Source organism: Dasypus novemcinctus, chromosome 19 (genome assembly GCF_030445035.2).
Source record: "Dasypus novemcinctus isolate mDasNov1 chromosome 19, mDasNov1.1.hap2, whole genome shotgun sequence".
NCBI classification, from domain to species: Eukaryota; Metazoa; Chordata; class Mammalia; order Cingulata; family Dasypodidae; genus Dasypus; species Dasypus novemcinctus.
The window spans coordinates 35,410,957-35,430,153 of record NC_080691.1 but is presented as its reverse complement, the minus strand read 5'-3'; the positions used below and the strand labels follow the sequence as shown (position 1 = coordinate 35,430,153).

The window sequence follows — 19,197 nt, the reverse complement described above, 5'->3', positions numbered from 1 at the left end:
GTCGTCATCGGCGCGCGGTGCACTCGGCCTACGTCATCGCCGCACGACGGCTCTCCAGGAGCTTCGGGGGGTGCAAGGCTTAAGCGGCGCGTGAACGGCGGGGCGGTCGCCGCAGTGGACGCAGGTACCTGGAGGGAAACAAAGGTTCCAGAGATTTACAGGCCATCAGGAATCAGTGGGTTTCTCTGTAGGGTCTTCTCTCTACCGTAGGGTCTTTAACAAGTCAGGTGACAGAATGGTGAGCAAGTACTTGAGACTGTGTCGCTGGTCGGTTTCGGCTTGGAGAAGCTGATGCTAGGGATGCAAATGGTTGTCACATGGGAGGGCTAAACGGTTTTTTCTTGCAGAGCGTTATTCAGACCAGTGAGTGGTGGTTACCAGAGCCAGATTTTAGCTTGATGAAAGGATAAATGTGAACCAGCCTTTCTCTGTAGGGGTAAGCTGAGGGTAGTCTTGGGAGAAGAGTGCAAAAGACAAGGATTAAGTCCCTTCTGACTCTGAAAATTCATGATGCTCTCTGAGTTGTGGGAGTTCCAAGGCCATGTGATAAATTTCTTTGCTTTTAGGAAACTCGTCCAGCCCTGGAATCAGCATTCTGCATGTTCCATGGTGTGTTTGGACTGTCAGGGTGACATTTCCTTAATCTGGGTTCCACTATTACTACAGCAACCACATTATTTGTATAACTGTTTCTTTAACGCCCAAAGCTTTTTCACACTCGTTACTGAATTTTATCTTCTAAGAGGCCTGTCCGGTGGTTTCCTAACCGTTCAAGAAACTAAGGGAGTTACTCCGAAGTCCTCAGCTACCCTTTTATTTTGAAACAGTTTTTCTGACCAGTATTATACTGATTTGTGAATAAAGATATTTAAAAGCTAAAAAAAAAAAAAAAAGTTTTCGACTTTAGAGAAAGCTCTTTTGAAGTATGCCATTTGCTTAATCCTACTGGGTCACATGTTCTGTCATGGGTTTCTGAAATAATCTGTTCCTTGTGTTTATTCTAGGGCAAGACACTGATGTTTGTACTGGAAGCTTCAGAACTTTTAAAAGAAACTTCAGAATGGCTTTGAACTGTCTAAGCTAGAAATCGCTTCAGAACACTCCCTTCGACATGCATGTCCCCTGTGGTGCTTTCCTGGAGAGGAGCTTTTTGAAGAGTTTGTCCTGCAGGCAGCCATACTAGCACTAATGGAACCAGACTTGTGGATTTGTTTTGCTGTTAGAATTCACTTGTTTATTTTATTCCCTCCCAGATTTCTAAGAGGTGTAGAGAGATTTATGGAACTGCAGGGCCTGCAAGGAATGGAAGTTACACTTCCATGGTGAATGGAAACTAAGCAAATGAGAGTTGTGACTGAAAACACGTAGACCTGTCACATTCTGAGTCACTGAATTGGGGAAACAGAGGAACAGTCGCTGCTGGGGAGAAAGATGATACTTGAAAAAAAGTTAAGAGAATGAGGGTGATTGGAAAATAAATGGCCACTTCCATCTCAACGAAGTCAGCCTCTTGGTGAGTATTTGAGCCTGTGTGGTTTTGCTCTCAGCAGTTTGCTGGAGAGAACTGTTAGGATGACAGAATCTCCAGCCAGATTGTCCTGATGTTATTGGGGGAAAAAAAAAGCCTGTTTTCCTTAGAGCAGGCAGATCAAGTGTGTGAGCCATTGTTTCCCCCTAGCTAACTTGTTTTAACCTTGCAAGCCTCTTGACGTGTTTTTTTAAATGAGGGTTATGAAAACTCAGCATTGTCGATAGACTGTAGAAAAGATAAGGACAACCATTTCATTCAGCCAGCTTTGATAATATCTTAGGCAGCATGTTCTTCACATTTGAGTGCCAAGAAATGATTGCAGTTCAGAATTATACTAGGCTGAACGGTTTGGCTAGTCTGCCTCTTAAAGGCTATAATGCAAAGTCTGCTGGAAATTCTCTGTTCTCAGTTCCAATCTCAATGAATGGATTAATCCTTTTCCATAATTTGGTTCGTGGACATTGAAGAGATAAAAGCAAAAGGCGTGATTTACATAAATTAACAGGATTTAGTTACTGATTAAATAGGAAAGTCAGAAATAAAAATGACACCGGGTTTCTTTTGGATGCTGGAAGAGCAGTGATGCTGTCACTCAGAGAACATGGAGGGAACCCCATGATGAGTAGGATGGGGGCTGGCTGAGGGGTTCCCGAGTTGGATTTGGAGGCATTTTTTTGTATGTGGTAGAATTCAGCCTGGACTGGCCCTCAAGCAGTTGCACTTTTGGCCCTCGAGTTTAGGAACAGACCACGCTAGAGATCGAGTTGGTGCTTGCCATCAGGAAGATGACATGGAAGCCAGGAAGGGTGGCTGAGATCAGAGATGGAAGGGAGTAGGGGACAGGTGACAGCAGTCACAGCTCCTTTTGTGCTGCATCCTGATAAATATGCTTTTGGAGAGTTAGAAGTAAAACCTAGGTGCAGCTTTTGAGGAGTTTGCTTTGTGGTCTTTAACAACCCTCAGATGAGAATGTTAAGTAATTATAATTATACTGCAGGGTAGACTCAAAGTCTTTACGGAAGAATGAAGGGTTATGAAAACCCAGGAGAAAGAGATTCCTCTGGGCTGAGGGGATCAGACATTTGATCAGGAAACTACACCTAAGAGACCTGGGAAGATTCTGACAGGCAGAGAGGGTTTAGGTGCCACTCTCATAGGCCCCTATGTTTCTCCTGAACAGTTAGAAGCTCAGTGCCATGCATTAAAATACCACCTCCTCTCCTAGCCTGCCCTTTATCTCTGTAGGCCCAGGGCTCGGCAGGGCAGCCAGTGCTGCTGGCCCTCAGTAAATGTTTGTGAAGTGAATGCCCGAGTTCCTGGTAGAAGGAAACCTTCCTGAGGCCATCCTGCTCAGCTGTTGTGGAGGGCATTTCAGACTTGCCTAACTTATTTTCAGAACCTTGAAAGACAGTTTACCAAACCATATGATTCTCTGGGTAAGGTACAGCCTTTCAGTTAAGAGCTGTCACTGGGTAACTTCCTTCTTCCTCTAGCCACTCTGCTTTCTGACGTTCTGATGGCTGGATAGAGGCATATTTTTAGTTTGACTGCTGCACTTACGGATTGGTTTTATGTTTGTACCTACTGGGTTCTTTTCGCTCCGGGGACACCAGAAGGCTCTTTGAACACTGAATAATGAGACCTTCTAGGGCTGGGAGGTAGGAAATTGGGTTTTAAACACCATTCACACTGGATGAAAGGAAATGCGGCTTCCGTATGTTCTTTTGCCAGGTGGAATTACTTTTTCCTTTATGATGGTTCAAAGGTAAAGGAAGAAGGAGATCCAACAAGAGCTGGCATTTGTTATTTTTATCCTTCTCAGGTAAGCCACCCAACATTGTCATTCAGTGCCCCCACCCCCACAAAGTGGTGACTTCTCAAAAGTACAGGGTTTAGTTTAGGACAGTTTTATTTGGGTAATCCAGGCATCTGAAATGCTTGTTGTCTTATTCTTAATTGCACTCTTTCTTGTTCTGGTCTTAAAGTTCTCAAGTGGCTCAGTACTTCCATCTCTAGTTCTGTTACCATCATAATTTTTGTCTGCCTCCCCCTGCCTTCAGTTTTTGAGTCAGTTCATTTAAAAAAATTTTTTAAAGTTTTGTATACAAATGTAGAGAGGAAAGTATTATGGATCCTCTTACACAAGTGTATACTTCCAGTTGTATCTCTAACTGATAAGGACCTTTTAAAAAGCCTTATCACACTTAAAGTACCAAGTATTAGTAACAATAATTCTTTGGTATTATCTCATACCCTGTATTAGGGTTCTCTAGGGAAACAGAACCTACAGGAGATAACTGTAACCATTATATGAGATTTTATAAAATTTTCTCACGCAACCGTGCAGATGCACAAGTCCAAATTCTGTAAGGAAGGCTGCAAGCTGGGAACTCCGATGAAGGAGCTGGATGAATTCCCCCAGGAGAGATGCGCTGACTGGAGCAGAGATGGAAATTCTCCTTTCTAACTGCTGAAGTCATCACATCTCCTTTTATTAAGGCCTTCAGCTGATTGGATGAGACATCTCTCATTGCTGAAGGCAACCTCCTCAATTGATTACAGATGAAATCAGCCACAGATGAAATCAACTTACTGATGATGTCAGTCTGCGAAATGGCCTCACAGTAACAAGTAGGGTAGTGCTTGCTTGACCAAACAACTGGGTGCCATCACCTGGTTTAGTTCACACGGAAACCTAACCATCACATACCCAGTCCGTATTCAAATTTCACCTAATTTTCTTAAATGTTACTTAAAGGTTCTCCCTCCTCCTCCCTCTTCACCTCCCCTTCTGCAACAACGTCCGCGTATTCCAGCTGGTTGTTTGGTGTTTTAAGTCTCTTGTTATTTTACACCAGTGCTCACTCATCTGTCCATTCTTTTATTTCACATGCCACTGAATTATTGAAGAAACCAGGTTATTTGTGCATTAGACTGTTAGAAAGTCCCACATTCTGGATTTGGCTGATGGCTTCCTCGTGGTGGTAGCATTTAATGGGTTCTGTCCACTGCATTTCCTTTAACCTAGTACTACAATCTAGGGCCTTGATTAGGTTCAGGTTTGTTTTTTTTTATTTTATTTTTTTAAAGATTCATTCATTTATTTATTTTCTCCCCTCCCCGCCCCCCCCGCCCCAGTTGTCTGTTCTCTGTGTCTGTTTGCTGCGTCTTCTTTGTCCGCTTCTGTTGTTGTGAGTGGCACGGGAATCTGTGTATCTTTTTGTTGCGTCATCTTGTGTCAGTTCTCCGTGTGGGCAATGCCATCCTTAGGCAGGCTGCACTTTCTGTCGTGCTGGGGCTGGGCGGCTCTCCTTATGGGGCACACTCCTTGCGCGTGGGGCTCCCCTATGCGGGGGACACCCCTGCGTGGCACGGCACTCCTTGCGCGCATCAGCACTGCGCATGGGCCAGCTCCACACGGGTCAAGGAGGCCCGGGGTTTGAACCACGGACCTCCCATGTGGTAGACGGACGTCCTAACCACTGGGCCAAGTCCGCTTCCAGGTTCAGGTTTTTTAAAGCAAGAATTCTTCAGAGGTGGGTACATTTCCTATTGCATCACATAATGTCGGGTTGTCCACGTTTAGTTAATGCTGAAATGGGATCTTTAGGAGGTTCTTCATGTTCTCTTATGTGGTTCTACTCTGCTGTGGATAGCCGGGGTTAATCAGCCCTTTCAGCTGCTCTGTGCAGGGTTGATTAGGCATGAAAGCTTCATGCTTCCACCCAGTCATTCGCCTATAATCTCAAGAACCAAAATATAGTAATAGACAATAATCTTTTGTGTTGGTTGTGCATTTTCTGTAACAGTTTTGTCATCTAGGGCAGAGGTTGGCAAACTTTTTCTGTAAAGGACCAGAGAATAAATAGTTTAGGCTTATGCAGACCACATAAGGCCTTCATCACATATTGTTTTTAGCAACCTTTACAAATGTAAAAACCACTCTTAGCTCCTGGGCCTTGTTAAAACAGGCAGTGGGCCAGCTTTAGCCTTTGGGCTATGGTTGCCAACCCCTGGTCTAAGGAATGAAAGGAGTTAAAGCATTTCCATTTCATATCTGGTATTTGCTCCTTTTTCACAGACCCTGCTTGACCAACAGGAGCTGCTTTGTGGACAGATTGCCGGAGTTGTCCACTGTATTTCTGAGATCTCTGGCTCTTTTCCCACTCTCATTCGTCTGCGGAAACTTAAGTTTGCCGTGAAAGTGGATGGAGATTACCTTTGGGTAAGCTTAACCAGCCGAATCCATGCCTACTGGGATTGCCCTCGTTTGTCTTGGTGTTAAGTGTTGCAGTGATGACGTTTAGGAAGCAATGCTTTCTGTGACCCCTGAGCCTGGAATTTCCCTGCCCCAACATACACGCATACTGTATTCAGTAACCTTTGGTCACTTTCTGCAATTGCCCATAAAAATGAGTGCTCTATAAAACATTTCTAAGAAATCCTGCATTGTACATGGCCATTTTCTATATAGCTAGTAGTTCCAGATAATCTAGAATGTCATTTTCCCATGCCTACACTATTTTAAGACTCCCTGGCATAAAGGGATACTTAAGCATGGGGTAGGATATTCAACTTTATGGGCATTTTTTCCCCAATATTTTATCATGAAACTTTTCTAACATAAGAACAGTTGAAAGAATTTTATAGTAAATACCCTTATATCTCCTAGATTCTGCAGTTAACATTTTGTTATAGTTGCTGTATCACATCTTTCATCTGTTCATCCTTTGTCCTTCTGTTAATCCAGCTTATTTTTTGAATGCTTTCCAAAGTAAGTTGCACACATTAGTGTACTTCCCACCTTTCTCCCCAAATACTTCCTCATGCCTCCCACTAACCAGAATTCAGTATTTGTGGTTCTTTTTTCTGTTGAGGTAGAATTTACATATGAAGAAACACACAAATCCTGAGTATACTGTTTGTTGCATTTAGACAAATGACACACCTATTCAACACAAAGCCCTATCAAGGTACAGAATATTTTCTTAACCTTAGAAGGTCCTCTCATGTTTCTCCCCAGGTAGTCCCTCCCCCATCCCACGCAACCACTACCCTGAAATTTTTCCACCGTACATTAGTTTTGCCTGCTCTGGAATGTCATATGAGTAGAATAATATGTGTAGTATTATTCTTTATAGGTTTCCTTCATAGTGTTTAACATTTTGAGATTCATACATGTTGTTCCATGTTTTGGTAGTTTATTCCTTTTATTGTTGAGTATTCCATTTTTAAAAATTTATTTATTATTTATTTTCTCTCCCCTCCCCCCCCACCCCAGTTGTCTGTTCTCTGTGTGTATTTGCTGCGTCTTCTTTGTCCGCTTCTGTTGTCAGTGGCACGGGAATCTGTGTTTCTTTTCATTGCGTCATCTTGTTGTGTCAACTCTCCGTGTGCGCGGCGCCATTCCTGGGCAGGCTGCACTTTCTTTCACGCTGGGCGGCTCTCCTTACGGGGCGCACTCCTTGCACATGGGGCTCCCCTACGCGGGGACAACCCTGCATGGCACAGCACTCCTTACACGCATCAGCACTGCGCATGGGCCAGCTCCACACGGGTCAAGGAGGCCCAGGGTTTGAACTGCGGACCTCCCATGTGGTAGATGGATGCCCTAACCACTGGGCCAAGTCCGCCACCCTCCATTTTCTGAATATACCACAGTCTATTATTTGTTCTCTTTTTGATGGACACTTGGCTTGTGTCCATTTTGACAATTAGGAATAAGGATGCTTGGAACATTCCTATACAAGTCTTTCTGTGGCTAGGACCCCAGGTAATTGAATAGGTGTATATTGGGTTTTAGAAGAAACTGCTAGACCTTTTTCCTAAGAGGCTTAGCATTTTGCATTCCCACCAACAGTGTATGAGAATTCTGGTCACTCCCCATCCTTGTCAACACTGATGTCAGGCTGTTTAATTTTAGCCCTTCTGGTGGATGAGAAGTGGTGTCTCATTGTGGTTTTCATTTGTATTTTCCTGATGACTTTTTAATGTGCTTAATGGCCATTTGTATATTTTGCTTTGTGAAGGGTCTTTTCAAAGCTTTTGCTCATATTTAAATTGCATTTTCTGGGAAGCGGACTTGGCCCAATGGATAGGGTGTCCACCTACCACATGGGAGGTCCAAGGTTCAAACCCCGGACCTCCTTGGCCCGTGTGGAGCTGGCCCATGTGCAGTGCTGATGCGCACAAGCAGTGCCATGCCATGCAGGGGTGTCCCCTGCGTAGGGGAGCCCCATGTGCAAGGAGTGCGCCCCGTAAGGAGAGCTGCCCAGCGTGAAAGAAGGTGCAGCCTGCCCAAGAATGGCGCTGCACACATGGAGAGCTGACACAACAAGATGATACAACAAAAAGAAACACAGATTCCCGGTGCCGCTCATAAGGATAGAAGCAGTCACAGAAGAACACACAGCAAATGGACACAGGGAGCAGAAACTTGGGGGTGGGGTGGGGAGAGAAATAAATAAAAAATAATCTTTAAAAAAAATTGCACTTTCTTTTTTCATTGAGGTGTTGGAGTTCTTTATCTATCCTGGATATTGGTTCCCTTTGTCAGATATATATTTTGTAATTATCTCCTGCCATTTTGTGGCTTGCCTGTTCATTTTATTAGTGAGGTCTTTTGATGAGCTGAAGTTTTACATTGTCACAAAGCCTCCTTTGCCAGTTTGATCTTCTGTGGTTATTGCTTGCTGTCTCCTGCTCTAAGAAACCTTGCCTGCCTCCAGACCACGAAGATAATCTCCAGTGTTCTTTTCCTAAAAGTTTTAGCTTTCACATTTAGGTCTCTAATCCATCTCAAATTAATATTTGCATATGGTGTGAATTAGAGTTCACAGTTCTTTTTTTTTCCCCAAATGGATCTCCAAATATGCTAGAATGTACCACTGATGATAAAACTTGCCTTTTCCTATTGGATTCTTTTGGTTCCTTTATTGAAATATCAGATGGTCATTTAAGTGTTGGTCTATTTCTGGGCCCTCTCTTCCTTTCCACTGAACTATTTGAAGATCCTTTGCTAGCACCAAACTATCTTCATTTTTGTAGTTTTTTAAGTCTTAGAATCAGATAGCATATGTCTCTAAGTCTCTCAGTCTTGTTCTTTTTCAAGATTGCCTTAGGTATTTTCGGTCCTTTGTTTTCCATTTTAGGATCAGCTTGTCAGTGTCTACAGAAAAGGTGGTCGGACTCTGGAATTGCATTGAATCTATAGTTGTTCAATCGGGGAGCATTGAATACTTTTGATGTGTCAGACTGTTGTAAACTCTTGGATTACATCAGTGAACCAAATAGAATCCTTGCTTACATTCAGAGTTTTGTTTTTGTTTATTTTTGGTCAGTTATTTTGTTTGTTTGCTTTTGTTTTGTTTTCATTTCTGCTGATTCCCTAAGGACAGATTCCAAGAGATAGACTTGCTAGGTCAAAGAATATAAACTTTTTTTCAGACTTTTTAAATATGGCCACATTGCTTTCTAACTCAGCAGGCATTTATCTTCTGTAGAACTGAGCACTGCACTCAGCATTTTAGAGGTCTAGAACCATATGGGATAGTCAGCTTCTGCTCTCGAAGCACCTGGTCCAGATGGGGAGACAAGATGGACATGTGTCAACCAGCTGGAGACCTGTTTGCAGTGAAATCCAAATTAAATATCCAGTGTCCAAATGATGGTCCTAACAATGCAAGGAGTCAGACTAGAGGTCAGCATTGGTTTGAGATATCAGAATAGGCATGAGTTATGAGAAAGGGAGGTGCTGGAGTCCACGGTGGGCTCCGAAGGGTGTGGGTAAGCTCTGGTGGAGGGGCAGGGAGGAGCAGGGCACCTCAGGTCAGGCAGCACGCCGAGTGGCACAGAAGTCATTGCTCACTGTGGAGTGCTTGGAGTGGAGGCTGTGTGACGGGGCAGCGGCAGAGCTGTGCACTCTGGCTGTCGAGAGCCCTGGCTGCCTGATTCTGGGCTTGGACTCAGAGAAAAGGCCACTGCCTTTCTTCCTGGGTTCTTCACAGGTGCTGGGCTGTGCTGTGGAGCTCCCTGATGTCAGCTGCCAGCGGTTCCTGGATCAGCTCATTGGCTTCTTTAGTTTCTACAATGGACCTCTTTCTCTGGCTTACAAGGTAGGCAGAGAGGGTAGGGGAGGCTTGTGGTGGACGTCTTTGGCAAAACCAGTGTTGCTTGAACGCAGTACTTACTCTGGGGTTCTGTGATTCTTGCCCTAAACACCTGTTGTCCGGTGACAAGGTCAAGGGCAGTGTCCTCAGAGCCCCTCCTGACGCCTTTGTTCCCCACTGGCCAGGCCCAGTCACAGTCACTCCAGTGCCTCTCCCCAGCCCCTCCCTGGAAGGCTGGAAAGAGCAGCCCTGCTCGGCCTCCTCCCTCATGGGCTCTGTGGTTGCCGGTTATCGGGCCGTGGGGCGGGGCCTCCTGCGAGTGGGGGAAGCTCAAAACAGGCCTCCCTTCCGGCCTGCTTCCTGTGCGAGAGGAGCAGTTTTTGTGGTATTGATACCCTTGCCAAGGAGCCTATCTCTCAAAATCTCAGATACTGCCCTCAGAATGTCTCTTTTTTTAGACCTGTTCTCAGGAAGAACTGAGCACAGAGTGGGACACCTTCATTGAACAGATTCTGAAAAACACTGGCGATCTGCACAAGATCTTCACTTCCCTCTGGAACTTGGACAGAACCAAAGTAAGATTCTGAACCTCCTCCTCCATTTCACGTAGGGGAAGAGAGCTTCTGGACTTTTTTTTTCTAAAATGAACTATATCTAGAGAAGTGAAGAGAATATGTTATTTCTCAGTCAGGGTAGCAGTTAGGACCTGCTTCAGCTTCTGTGCAAGCTGCCCACAAGCTGTGTGAGCCTGGACAAACCAGGTGCCCTCTCTGAACCTCACTGTTCCCATTCATAAATGGTGTCAAAAGGCCTGCCACCCAGAACTGTTTTGATGACAAAATAAGACAGTCCCTGAAATGACACAAAGTACATGCTCAGTTTTACTTACTCTGGGCATTATTTGCTAATGTCTCAAAGTCCCCTTTCTTCCTTAGTTATTCTCAAAATCAGAAATGCCCAGCACTCATTTTTTTTAAGGAGGTCCCAGGACTCAAACCCGGGAACTCGTACATGGGAAGCAGGCGCTCAACCACTTGAGCTACGTCTGCTTCCAGCACTAATAGTTTAAAAACAAGGTTGCTATGTCTGGGAGAGAGTGGTTGGGAAGCATTCTTGTCCCTTTGAACTGGATCATTTGCCTTGTGGCATTCAGGGAGGTGTAGGCCAGGTGTGTGGCTGACAGCTACTCCATGATCTTGACCTTGCTGAACCTCATGTTCCCTCGTCAGAGGGCCAAAGGGAGGTGCAGCTGCATCCCCTTAAGAGCCCACCACCTAAGTCCTGAGCATCTCGGGACTTGAGATCCACAGGAGCTGTCAGCTGCAAGCCTGTGTCTCATTGCTCTAGCTAAGTGGGTCCCTTTAGCAAGGACACAGTGCTGTGACCCAGCCTTCACAGAGCATGATCCCACCAGAAATGGGAAGCGTTTGTCCCATTCTTCTGTGGAGGACTTCTTGAGTTGGTTCTCAAGCTTTACAGACTGGCTCATGGACCTGAGCAGTGTCTTGGGGCTGTGAGAGAAAATAAGCTTTAACTTGTTCCCGTGGCAGCAACTCCAGAGCTCGGCCCTGTCAGCACTGAGTTCTAACAGCTCACGGGTACTTGTGGGTCCTAGGTGAAAAGAGGAAGAGGGGGTTTGCCTGTTGGCTCTTGCTGGACATTCTTGACCAGGTTCAGAACTCTGCCTTGTACTTTTAGGGAATCCCAAGCAACTGACTCTTTAGAGGAATGTGGAACTGAAGCATATTTCCCTGAGAGCCATAATGTTTTCATTTTTCATTATGGAAAGATTTCAGGCACCTGGTCAGTTGTGGAGCCAGCTGTATCGCAGTGGAGGACTGTGCTTCGAAGGGAGGGTGGAGGATAGGGCAGGTAGGACTCGCATGTGCCAGGACGTACATTTTAGGGGTATACCCTCTTCTGCTCCTGCTGCCTGGTCTCTATATTGATAGGATCTCCTAGGAAAGCTCCTTTGTCCCCTGGAAATACCCGCATGCCATATTCTGTTACACCTTGCTTATTCCAAGAATTTGGCATTTAGTATTTATTGTCGGCAGTTCTGTAGCTAGGGAGGTAGAGCAGACCTGGGATGTGATGCAGATTTTACTGTGTACGTTGTTCTCCTCGAGCCCCTTTCCTTTCCTCCCCTGTCGATTGTGAGCATGCGTCTTGCCCTGCACAGGTGGAGCCCCTGTTGCTGCTGAAGGCGGCCCTCATTCTGCAGACCTGCCAGCGTTCGCCTCCCATTCTAGCTGGCTGCATCCTCTATAAGGGACTGTGAGTAATGCCAGAGCCCTCTGCTCCCTTCCCTGCCACAGAACTGGCCAACCGGCTGCCCCCCGAGCTCGGGTGGGGAGCTCTTATCTCTGGCCACTGCCAAGTGGGCTGGTGTGGCAAATGTCAGGTAGCTTAGGTTTGATTTGGAGTCCATGCCTGCCACTCAGGAGAGTCAGGAAGTTAAAAATCGTCTTGTTCAGAAAAGAGGAATACAACCTACGTATCTTTTAAAAATAAATAAAAAATAAATTGAAAGAAAAGAAAAGAGGAGTGTAAAAGGCGTTTGTCAAGAGGTCCATGTAACTCTCAGGATGGGGCCATACCTTTTCAGTTGTCAGTCTGCAAAATGCTGATGCAAAGCCTCCAGCGGTGCCAGCAGCCGCACTGTAAGGTGAAGGGGCGTGGATGCCTTCTGCCGCCTCCCTGCTGCTGCTCGGGCCTGCTGTACTTGCTGTGGCTCTCCTTTGCACAGCAGCGTCATGTGCTCCCAGCCTCCTGGCTGGCGCCTCTCTCTCGTTTGGCCTCTGAGGACTCACTGCACCTCTTCATGTAGCTGGAGAGCCTCTTTGTGAGTCCAAGTGCCTAAGAGCCACTCAAGCCATCTTCCAAGGCCTCTCTTCTCGTGGAGGGTTTCCTCTCACAGCCTGGGGCAGGCAGGGCCATTGCTCTGTGCCCGGAGCTTTCCAGTGACGAGATGAAAGTGTGCCTGGAGCCGTGGGGCTTGTCTGCTGGGACTTGAGTCCTGGCTTCTCCTCTTACCAGCTATGGAACCTTGGGCAAATAGCTTAACCTTGGTTTTCACCGCTGGGCAGTAGAGATGCTTGTGGAGAAGGAAATGCGATGATGGGCGTAGAGGACTGAGCACGGTCCCTGGCACTCAACACGCTTTACCCCCTTCCCTTCCTTGCTTTCCTTATGATGGTTCTCAGTCATCTTGGGGTCTTCCAAGCCGCCAGTGACAGAGCTGTCCAAGGTACTATTTTTTCCTTGTCTAATTTGATATCTCTTTTATAAACTTAGACTATATGGCTAATGCATGAACACATTCGCATTGCAAATTTAAAATTCCCCTCTCACCCTTAGCTCTTCCCCACGATTACCAGTTTGGTGAGCATCCTTCCATTGTTTGGCCTGTGTTTTCACACACACACATTTACATGTATACTGATTCTGACTTTTGTTGTTTACATAAATAGGATCATATGGTTTCTCAACTGAGCGTGCACACCAGGGACTGCATTATCTGTCCACAGCCGTCCTCCTCATTCTTTTAACGGCCGGGGATTTTTCTGTGTTCTGGCTGTGCCGTTATTTATTTAATTCCTCTCTCTTTTTTCATACTTACAATTTTATTTTTTTAAATCAGTATTATAAGTTACTCAGTTAACACAAGACCACAACTACAATAACAGTGAATCTGCTTTAGCCAACAGTTACACTCCCCCCTTATTTTTGTTCATCTCTCAATCTTGTGGGATTTGGGGCGATGTCACTCTGATAACTTTGGGCTGAGAAGGGACATAGTTATTATGGGGCAGAGAAATGGCGCTGTTTTGCTTGTAGTTGAAGATGCTCCTTCCTTGTGGGCTGGGGCTGGTCCATCATCATTGTTGGTTGTCCAGGTGAGGCCTGAGGACCTGGAGAGGAGGAGGTGGCCACAGTCTGCTGGGTTTCGGGGCTCAGGCAGCATAGCAGCAATCCGAAGGCTTTACGCCTCTGTTACTCCTCTCATTTTGATGGATACTTAGGGTGGTTTACCCCATTGTTTGACAGTTTTACCATTTTCACCCTAGTGAACATTCTTCTGTGTCCATCTTGGTGTAAGCTGGATCCAGTGAGCTGGAGCATTTTAAATTGTGATGGGAGCTGCCAAAGCGCATGCCTAAGGACTTCCCCAGCTTGAACTCCCACCAGTGTGCCCCTGAGGCCCTCCCGAACCTGGGGCGTTAGGAGTCTTGTGGAAAGCAGAGTCCTTGAGTACATTTCTTTCACCTTTGTTCTTGTTCCTGTGTCTAACCTCCTAGGATTGTTAGCACCCAGCTCCCACCATCCCTCACTGCCAAGATCCTGCTTCACCGAGCGGAACGTCAGGACAAGGTAGTGTCAAGCCTCCTGGCTGGAATGTTTCACCCTAAGCTCTGACTCTGCCCTGGGGAAAGTGGGTGAGGCGGAAGCCAAAGGCTAAATGGACTTGAGCATGGCTGCACCTGGGGTGGGGTAGGGGCGGGGTCACATGTTTCCTTTATTTTTATCAGAACCCCAGTCCATCAGTATGGTTTTCCTCCGGAGTGGTCACTGGCGGAAAATCTTTTCTTCTGCATTGGAGGCTTTGATACTTGGCTTTTTTCAAACCAAGTGGAACCATGAGCATTTGACTTCCCATCAGGATGGCCTCTACATCGAAGAGGTGTTAGATTTTGAGATACAGATGTGTCCTTAGAAAGGCATAGGAAAGCAGGAACTGTTTTAAAATCCTTGGCTTATGTCTTCAATTATTTTTATAAAGAAAATAAGTCATACACACTCATTGAAGACAACTTGAAAGTGTAGAAAAATAGAGAATACAATTGCCTATAGTTGTATTGCACTGAAATAACCAGTGCTAGCACCTGGCATGTTTATTCCATACCTGCTTCCTTTTGTTTCGTTTGTTTATTACTTGTGTATGGAGTTATGGTTTTCAGTGAGTCATGAAGCTATCTTTTGACACTTAATAAATCCCCGACCACTCAAAATCCTGGTGAGATTCTGTACACAGGCCCCTCGCCCACCGATGGTGGAGGTGTTGATTAGAACAATCTTTCTGGTAAGCAATTTGATGAAAGCAGGAAAGATCCCCTTTCCTTTTTCCTAATTCAGCTTTTAGGAATCTATCCTAAGAAAAGAATCTAAATGCTAAAAAAGATTTATCCTCAAAACTTTATCACAACAGCATTAATGAAAGTGAAAAATCAGATGCAACTTGAATGTCTAAGGTAGGAGTTGGCAAACTTTAGCCCGTGGGCCAGCTGCCTACAAATAAAGTTTTATTGGAACACAGCCATGCCCATTGCTGTATATATTATCTGAGGTTGCTTTTGAGCTACAGCAGCAGAGTTGAGTAGTTGAGACACACTGTATGATCCACCAAGCCACACACAAAATAGTTTGTCAACCTCTGGTGTCTAAGGAGGGGAAGTAGTTAATTCACCCATACCACTTTAAACTTCTAGAAAAGTTACAAAAACAATACACCCGTATACAGAGAACTCCAGTATACCCCTATTCCCCCAGATACCCAGATCCACCAATTTTAACATTTTGCCACATCATTCTGTCTCTCCATCCGTCCATCTCTCCGTCCATTAATCCATTTTCTGAACACTTGAGTTTAGGTGTTATACTTAACTTAATACTGCCATGCACATTTCCTCAGAACAAAGACACTTATGTAACAATCTTAGGTGACGTTATCAAGTTCAAGAAATTTAACCTTGACATAAAGCTTATAGTCTATGTTCCAGTGTCCTTTTGAGCCATCTCTCCTCCCTTGTTAGATCCTGCCCATGATCACATATTGACTTTGTTACTGTCTCTTTAGTTGCTCTTTTTTTTTCTTTTAATTGTGGGAACATATACATAACATATACACACACACAGCTTTCCCATCTCAACCACTCCCAAGCATACCATTTAGCGGACTGATCATATTCACTGTGTTGCAGTACCCTTGTACCTTCCATTGCTAAAACTTTCCCATCTCCCCAAGCAGAAACCCTACCCCCACTTTGCACTAAGTCCCCATTCCCCCTGCCTCCTGCCGCTGGCGACTTGTACTTTAATTTCTGTCTCCATGAGCTTGCATATTCTCTGATATTTTCTTTGTAGTTAGCATGGGGGCTTAAACCTAATATCCTAAATCTATAACAATCTCTATTATAGATAGAGCCAAAGGGGTGCTGAAGCAAAATACCAGAAATTGATTGGTTTTCATAAAGGATATTTATTTGGGGTAGAAATTTACAGATACCAGGCCATAAAGCATAAGTTACTTCCCTCACCAAAGTCTATTTTTACGTGTTGGAACAAGATGGCTGCCAACGTCTGCGAGGGTTCAGGCTTCCTGGGTTCCTTTGGGCTCAGCTCCTGTTTTCTCTACAAGGTCAGCTGTAGACTATCAGGCGACCAGCTCTCTTTCCCCAGGCCTCCAGCTTAACACGTCAACATCAAACTCCAATATCAAAACTCCAACATTAAGAACCCTCAGCTCTGTTCTTTGCCATGCCTTTTATCTGTGAGTCCCCACCCACCATGAGGGGGAGGCTCAACACCCTAATCATAACTCAGTCATGCCCAGGCTACTGACCAGATTACAAACATCATCCAATATCTATTTTTGGAATTCATAACCATATCAAACCGCTATACAATCTTATTTGCTTTGATACCAAAATAACTTCAATAGTACACACAGGCTGTGTTCCTATACCTGTCCCCCACGTTTATGAAGTTGTCACAGATTACACGTTCATCCATGATGCATCCAAAACCACAGATTCATCACTACATTTTATGCATTTGCCTTTTATACCCTATAGGAAGTAAAAAAATGGAGAAAAACCAAAAGTACAATAGTACTGGCATTTATGTTTACCTTGTCATTACCCTCAACGAAGGTCATTACCCTTACCGAAGAGCTTTATTTCTTCATGTGGCTTCAATCTATTGTCTATTGTACTTTCCTTGCAACCTGCAGAACTTTCTTTAGCATTTCTTGTAGGGCTGGTCTAGTGGTGATGACTCTAAAACTTCATAGACTTTTAGTCAGGCATTTAAAATGGCCAAAGAACTACAGAGAGTTTCGACTATGGTAGGGAGGAACACTGGTGTGGGCTATTGATAGGGGGCACATGGTTGGGAGGGAGTTCTCCAGGGCATGTATACAGGGTACATGAAAATGTTTGGATATTTTCTTAGTGGTTTCAGTTAAAAACGACAACTGAGAGAGTGCTGAGTTCCTAGCCAGGGGGGTTCTATCACATTCCCCAGTGGAACTGCAGCAATCCCCCAAGTGCAATGGCAAAGACCAATAAAGATAGATGGTCCAATAATGAGCCCTTGATACTGATGGCTCTGATTATGAGTCTGTGTGCCTGAAATATGAACTAGGCCTAGAGCTGCAGGGTGCCTAAGAGTTACCTCTTGAGAGCCTCCATGTTGCTCAAATGTGGCCACTCTCTAAGCCAAACTCAGCATGTAAATGCATTACCTTCCCCCAGTAAATGCATTACCTTCCCCCCACCATGGGACATGACTCCCAGGAATGAGCCTCCCTAGCACCGAGGGATTACTACCAGTCACCAGCTGATGATGTAACTAGAAAAAGACCTTGCATAAAAGGGTCAACTCAGACCAGCAGAATATCTCAGCCTACATGTAATATCAGGTGTTAAAAACTACGTTTTGACCTTCGATAAAAGGGGGAAATGGAAAGGACAAATGAGTTTATATGGCTATGAGTCTCCAAAAAAGAGTTGGGCGGTCATCAGAAGGGTGATGCTTACGCATGCCTCAGCAGGGTACCAGAGACAGCTAAAGTAGGTAGAAACCCAGATACTGGTTCTCCTGAGGGCTTCGGAGACCCACAGGTTTCTATGGTCATGGCAGATGGCTCTGGAGTTCAGGGCCATGTCAGTTGGCTGTACTTAGGAATTTGTTTTCCTGAGTGTGATGGAGTTGGACTCAGATATGACCTTTCTACACGTGCCTCTTCTGTTACTTTTACCGGACCTGTGGTTGGTGTTTGGGTTGGTGTATACTCAGAAGACCTGAATCTCTGGACTGTCCATGTGACAGCCAGGCCCTGAGCCTCAGCAGACTCACAACACCTACCATCTGGTTTATTGGACTTACCCTGGCCAGCTCACAGGGAGGTGAAGAAGATCAACCACCACACCATGGAGCCAAGAGTGCCTACAGCTGCGAGCAGGAGAATTGCTTCCATCATCCATGTGGAATCTAAGCCCCCTCTTGATGTTGAGGGGCACTGGACTTAACCATCCCAGGGTCCATAGGATGGAGGAATACAGTATAGATTAGAGTAGACTTACTGGTGTTCCGCTGGGGAACTACTGTGATTAGTATGGGAAGAAATTGTAATATTGATGTGGAGGAAGTGGCCACAGTAGCTGCTGATGTAGGGAGAGGGAAGAAGAGATATGATGTGGGGGCATTTTCAGGATTTGGAGTTGTCCTGGGTGGTGCTACAGGGACAAATGCTGGACATTGTGTGTCCTGCCATGGCCCACTGGGTGGAATGGGGAAGAGTGTAGACTACAATGTGGACCACTGTCCATGTGGTGCAGCAGTGCTCCAAAATGTATTCATCAGGTGCAGTGGATGTGCCACAATGATGGAAGAGGTTGCTGATGTGGGAGGAGTGGGGTGGGGGGTTGGGGGGTATATGGGGACCTCATATTTTTTTAATGTAACATTTAAAGGAAAAAAGGGGAAACAAAAACAATAAATATAAAAATAAAATAAAATGGCCGAAGATGTTTTAATGACAGGAATTGCATATTACTGTTTTAAACAGAAAACTGGAATTTTATGTAATTTGGTCTTAAAATTATTTTTTAAATTACACAAAGTCAAACCTGCAGATATTAATATTACTGGCTTGTGGGTGAAGGAATTAAATGTGATATTTTTATTCATACAGATAAATACATAGAGTAAGCTTTATGTATGGCTTTAATAACCTAAAACATGATTTTATTTAAAAATCACTGAAAGAGAAAGAAAGACATTTCTTTTCATAAGGGTAAAGTCATTTTGGTTGGAAGAGCACTTTTTGTTTTGTGTTTTGTTCTGTTTTGGTGTGTCCTTTTGTAACCTTCAGATAGAAATGGCGGGAGAGCACTTTTGAGAAAATTCCCAGGCATCTTGCCTCTATTGTGTGAAGCAGAATAAACAGGAGAGATCTGATATAGTTTGTTAAGGTCAAATCCTTTATAGGAAGGGTCACAGGCCTTTTGTGTCTTTGTTCTAATGGAGTTTGTGATGAGCAGCTGCTGGAGGCCACATTCCCGTTGTGAGAAAGCTGGTGCCTGGCCTACCTGACTTCTTGGCCCAGGGACTCAAGAAGGGCACAACAGTGCCACTCAGCTGGGCTTGCATTTGTTCACTCATTCAACAAGTGTGGGCAGGCCCTGCCCTCCCAGAGTCAGCAGGGAGCTGTGAAAGTTGAAGCAGATCTTTCATCACTCCCATCTACCCCCATAGCCCTGCATTTGGAGGTGG

At 45.0% G+C, this 19,197-nt stretch overlaps 2 protein-coding genes across 3 annotated transcripts in view; one reads left to right on the top strand and one right to left on the bottom strand.

Annotated features, from left to right (window-relative positions):
* Window positions 1–31: 31 nt before the first annotated feature.
* HPS4 (HPS4 biogenesis of lysosomal organelles complex 3 subunit 2) overlaps window positions 32–19,197 on the top strand; it is a 33,921-nt gene continuing 14,755 nt past the window's right edge. For both annotated transcript variants that reach the window (XM_004479083.5, XM_023584807.3), the window contains exons 1-8: window positions 32–124; window positions 1,005–1,513; window positions 3,263–3,353; window positions 5,613–5,756; window positions 9,538–9,645; window positions 10,098–10,214; window positions 11,822–11,916; window positions 13,941–14,013. In XM_004479083.5, the coding sequence (XP_004479140.2) occupies window positions 1,479–1,513; window positions 3,263–3,353; window positions 5,613–5,756; window positions 9,538–9,645; window positions 10,098–10,214; window positions 11,822–11,916; window positions 13,941–14,013 (663 nt within the window). In that variant the 5' untranslated portion in view covers window positions 32–124; window positions 1,005–1,478. The remainder of the gene's footprint in view (window positions 125–1,004; window positions 1,514–3,262; window positions 3,354–5,612; window positions 5,757–9,537; window positions 9,646–10,097; window positions 10,215–11,821; window positions 11,917–13,940; window positions 14,014–19,197) is intronic.
* Window positions 34–19,197, bottom strand: part of ASPHD2 (aspartate beta-hydroxylase domain containing 2) — a 54,532-nt gene continuing 35,368 nt past the window's right edge. Inside the window, exon 4 of the mRNA XM_071209839.1 lies at window positions 34–128. Coding sequence (XP_071065940.1) covers window positions 34–128 — 95 coding nt within the window. The remainder of the gene's footprint in view (window positions 129–19,197) is intronic.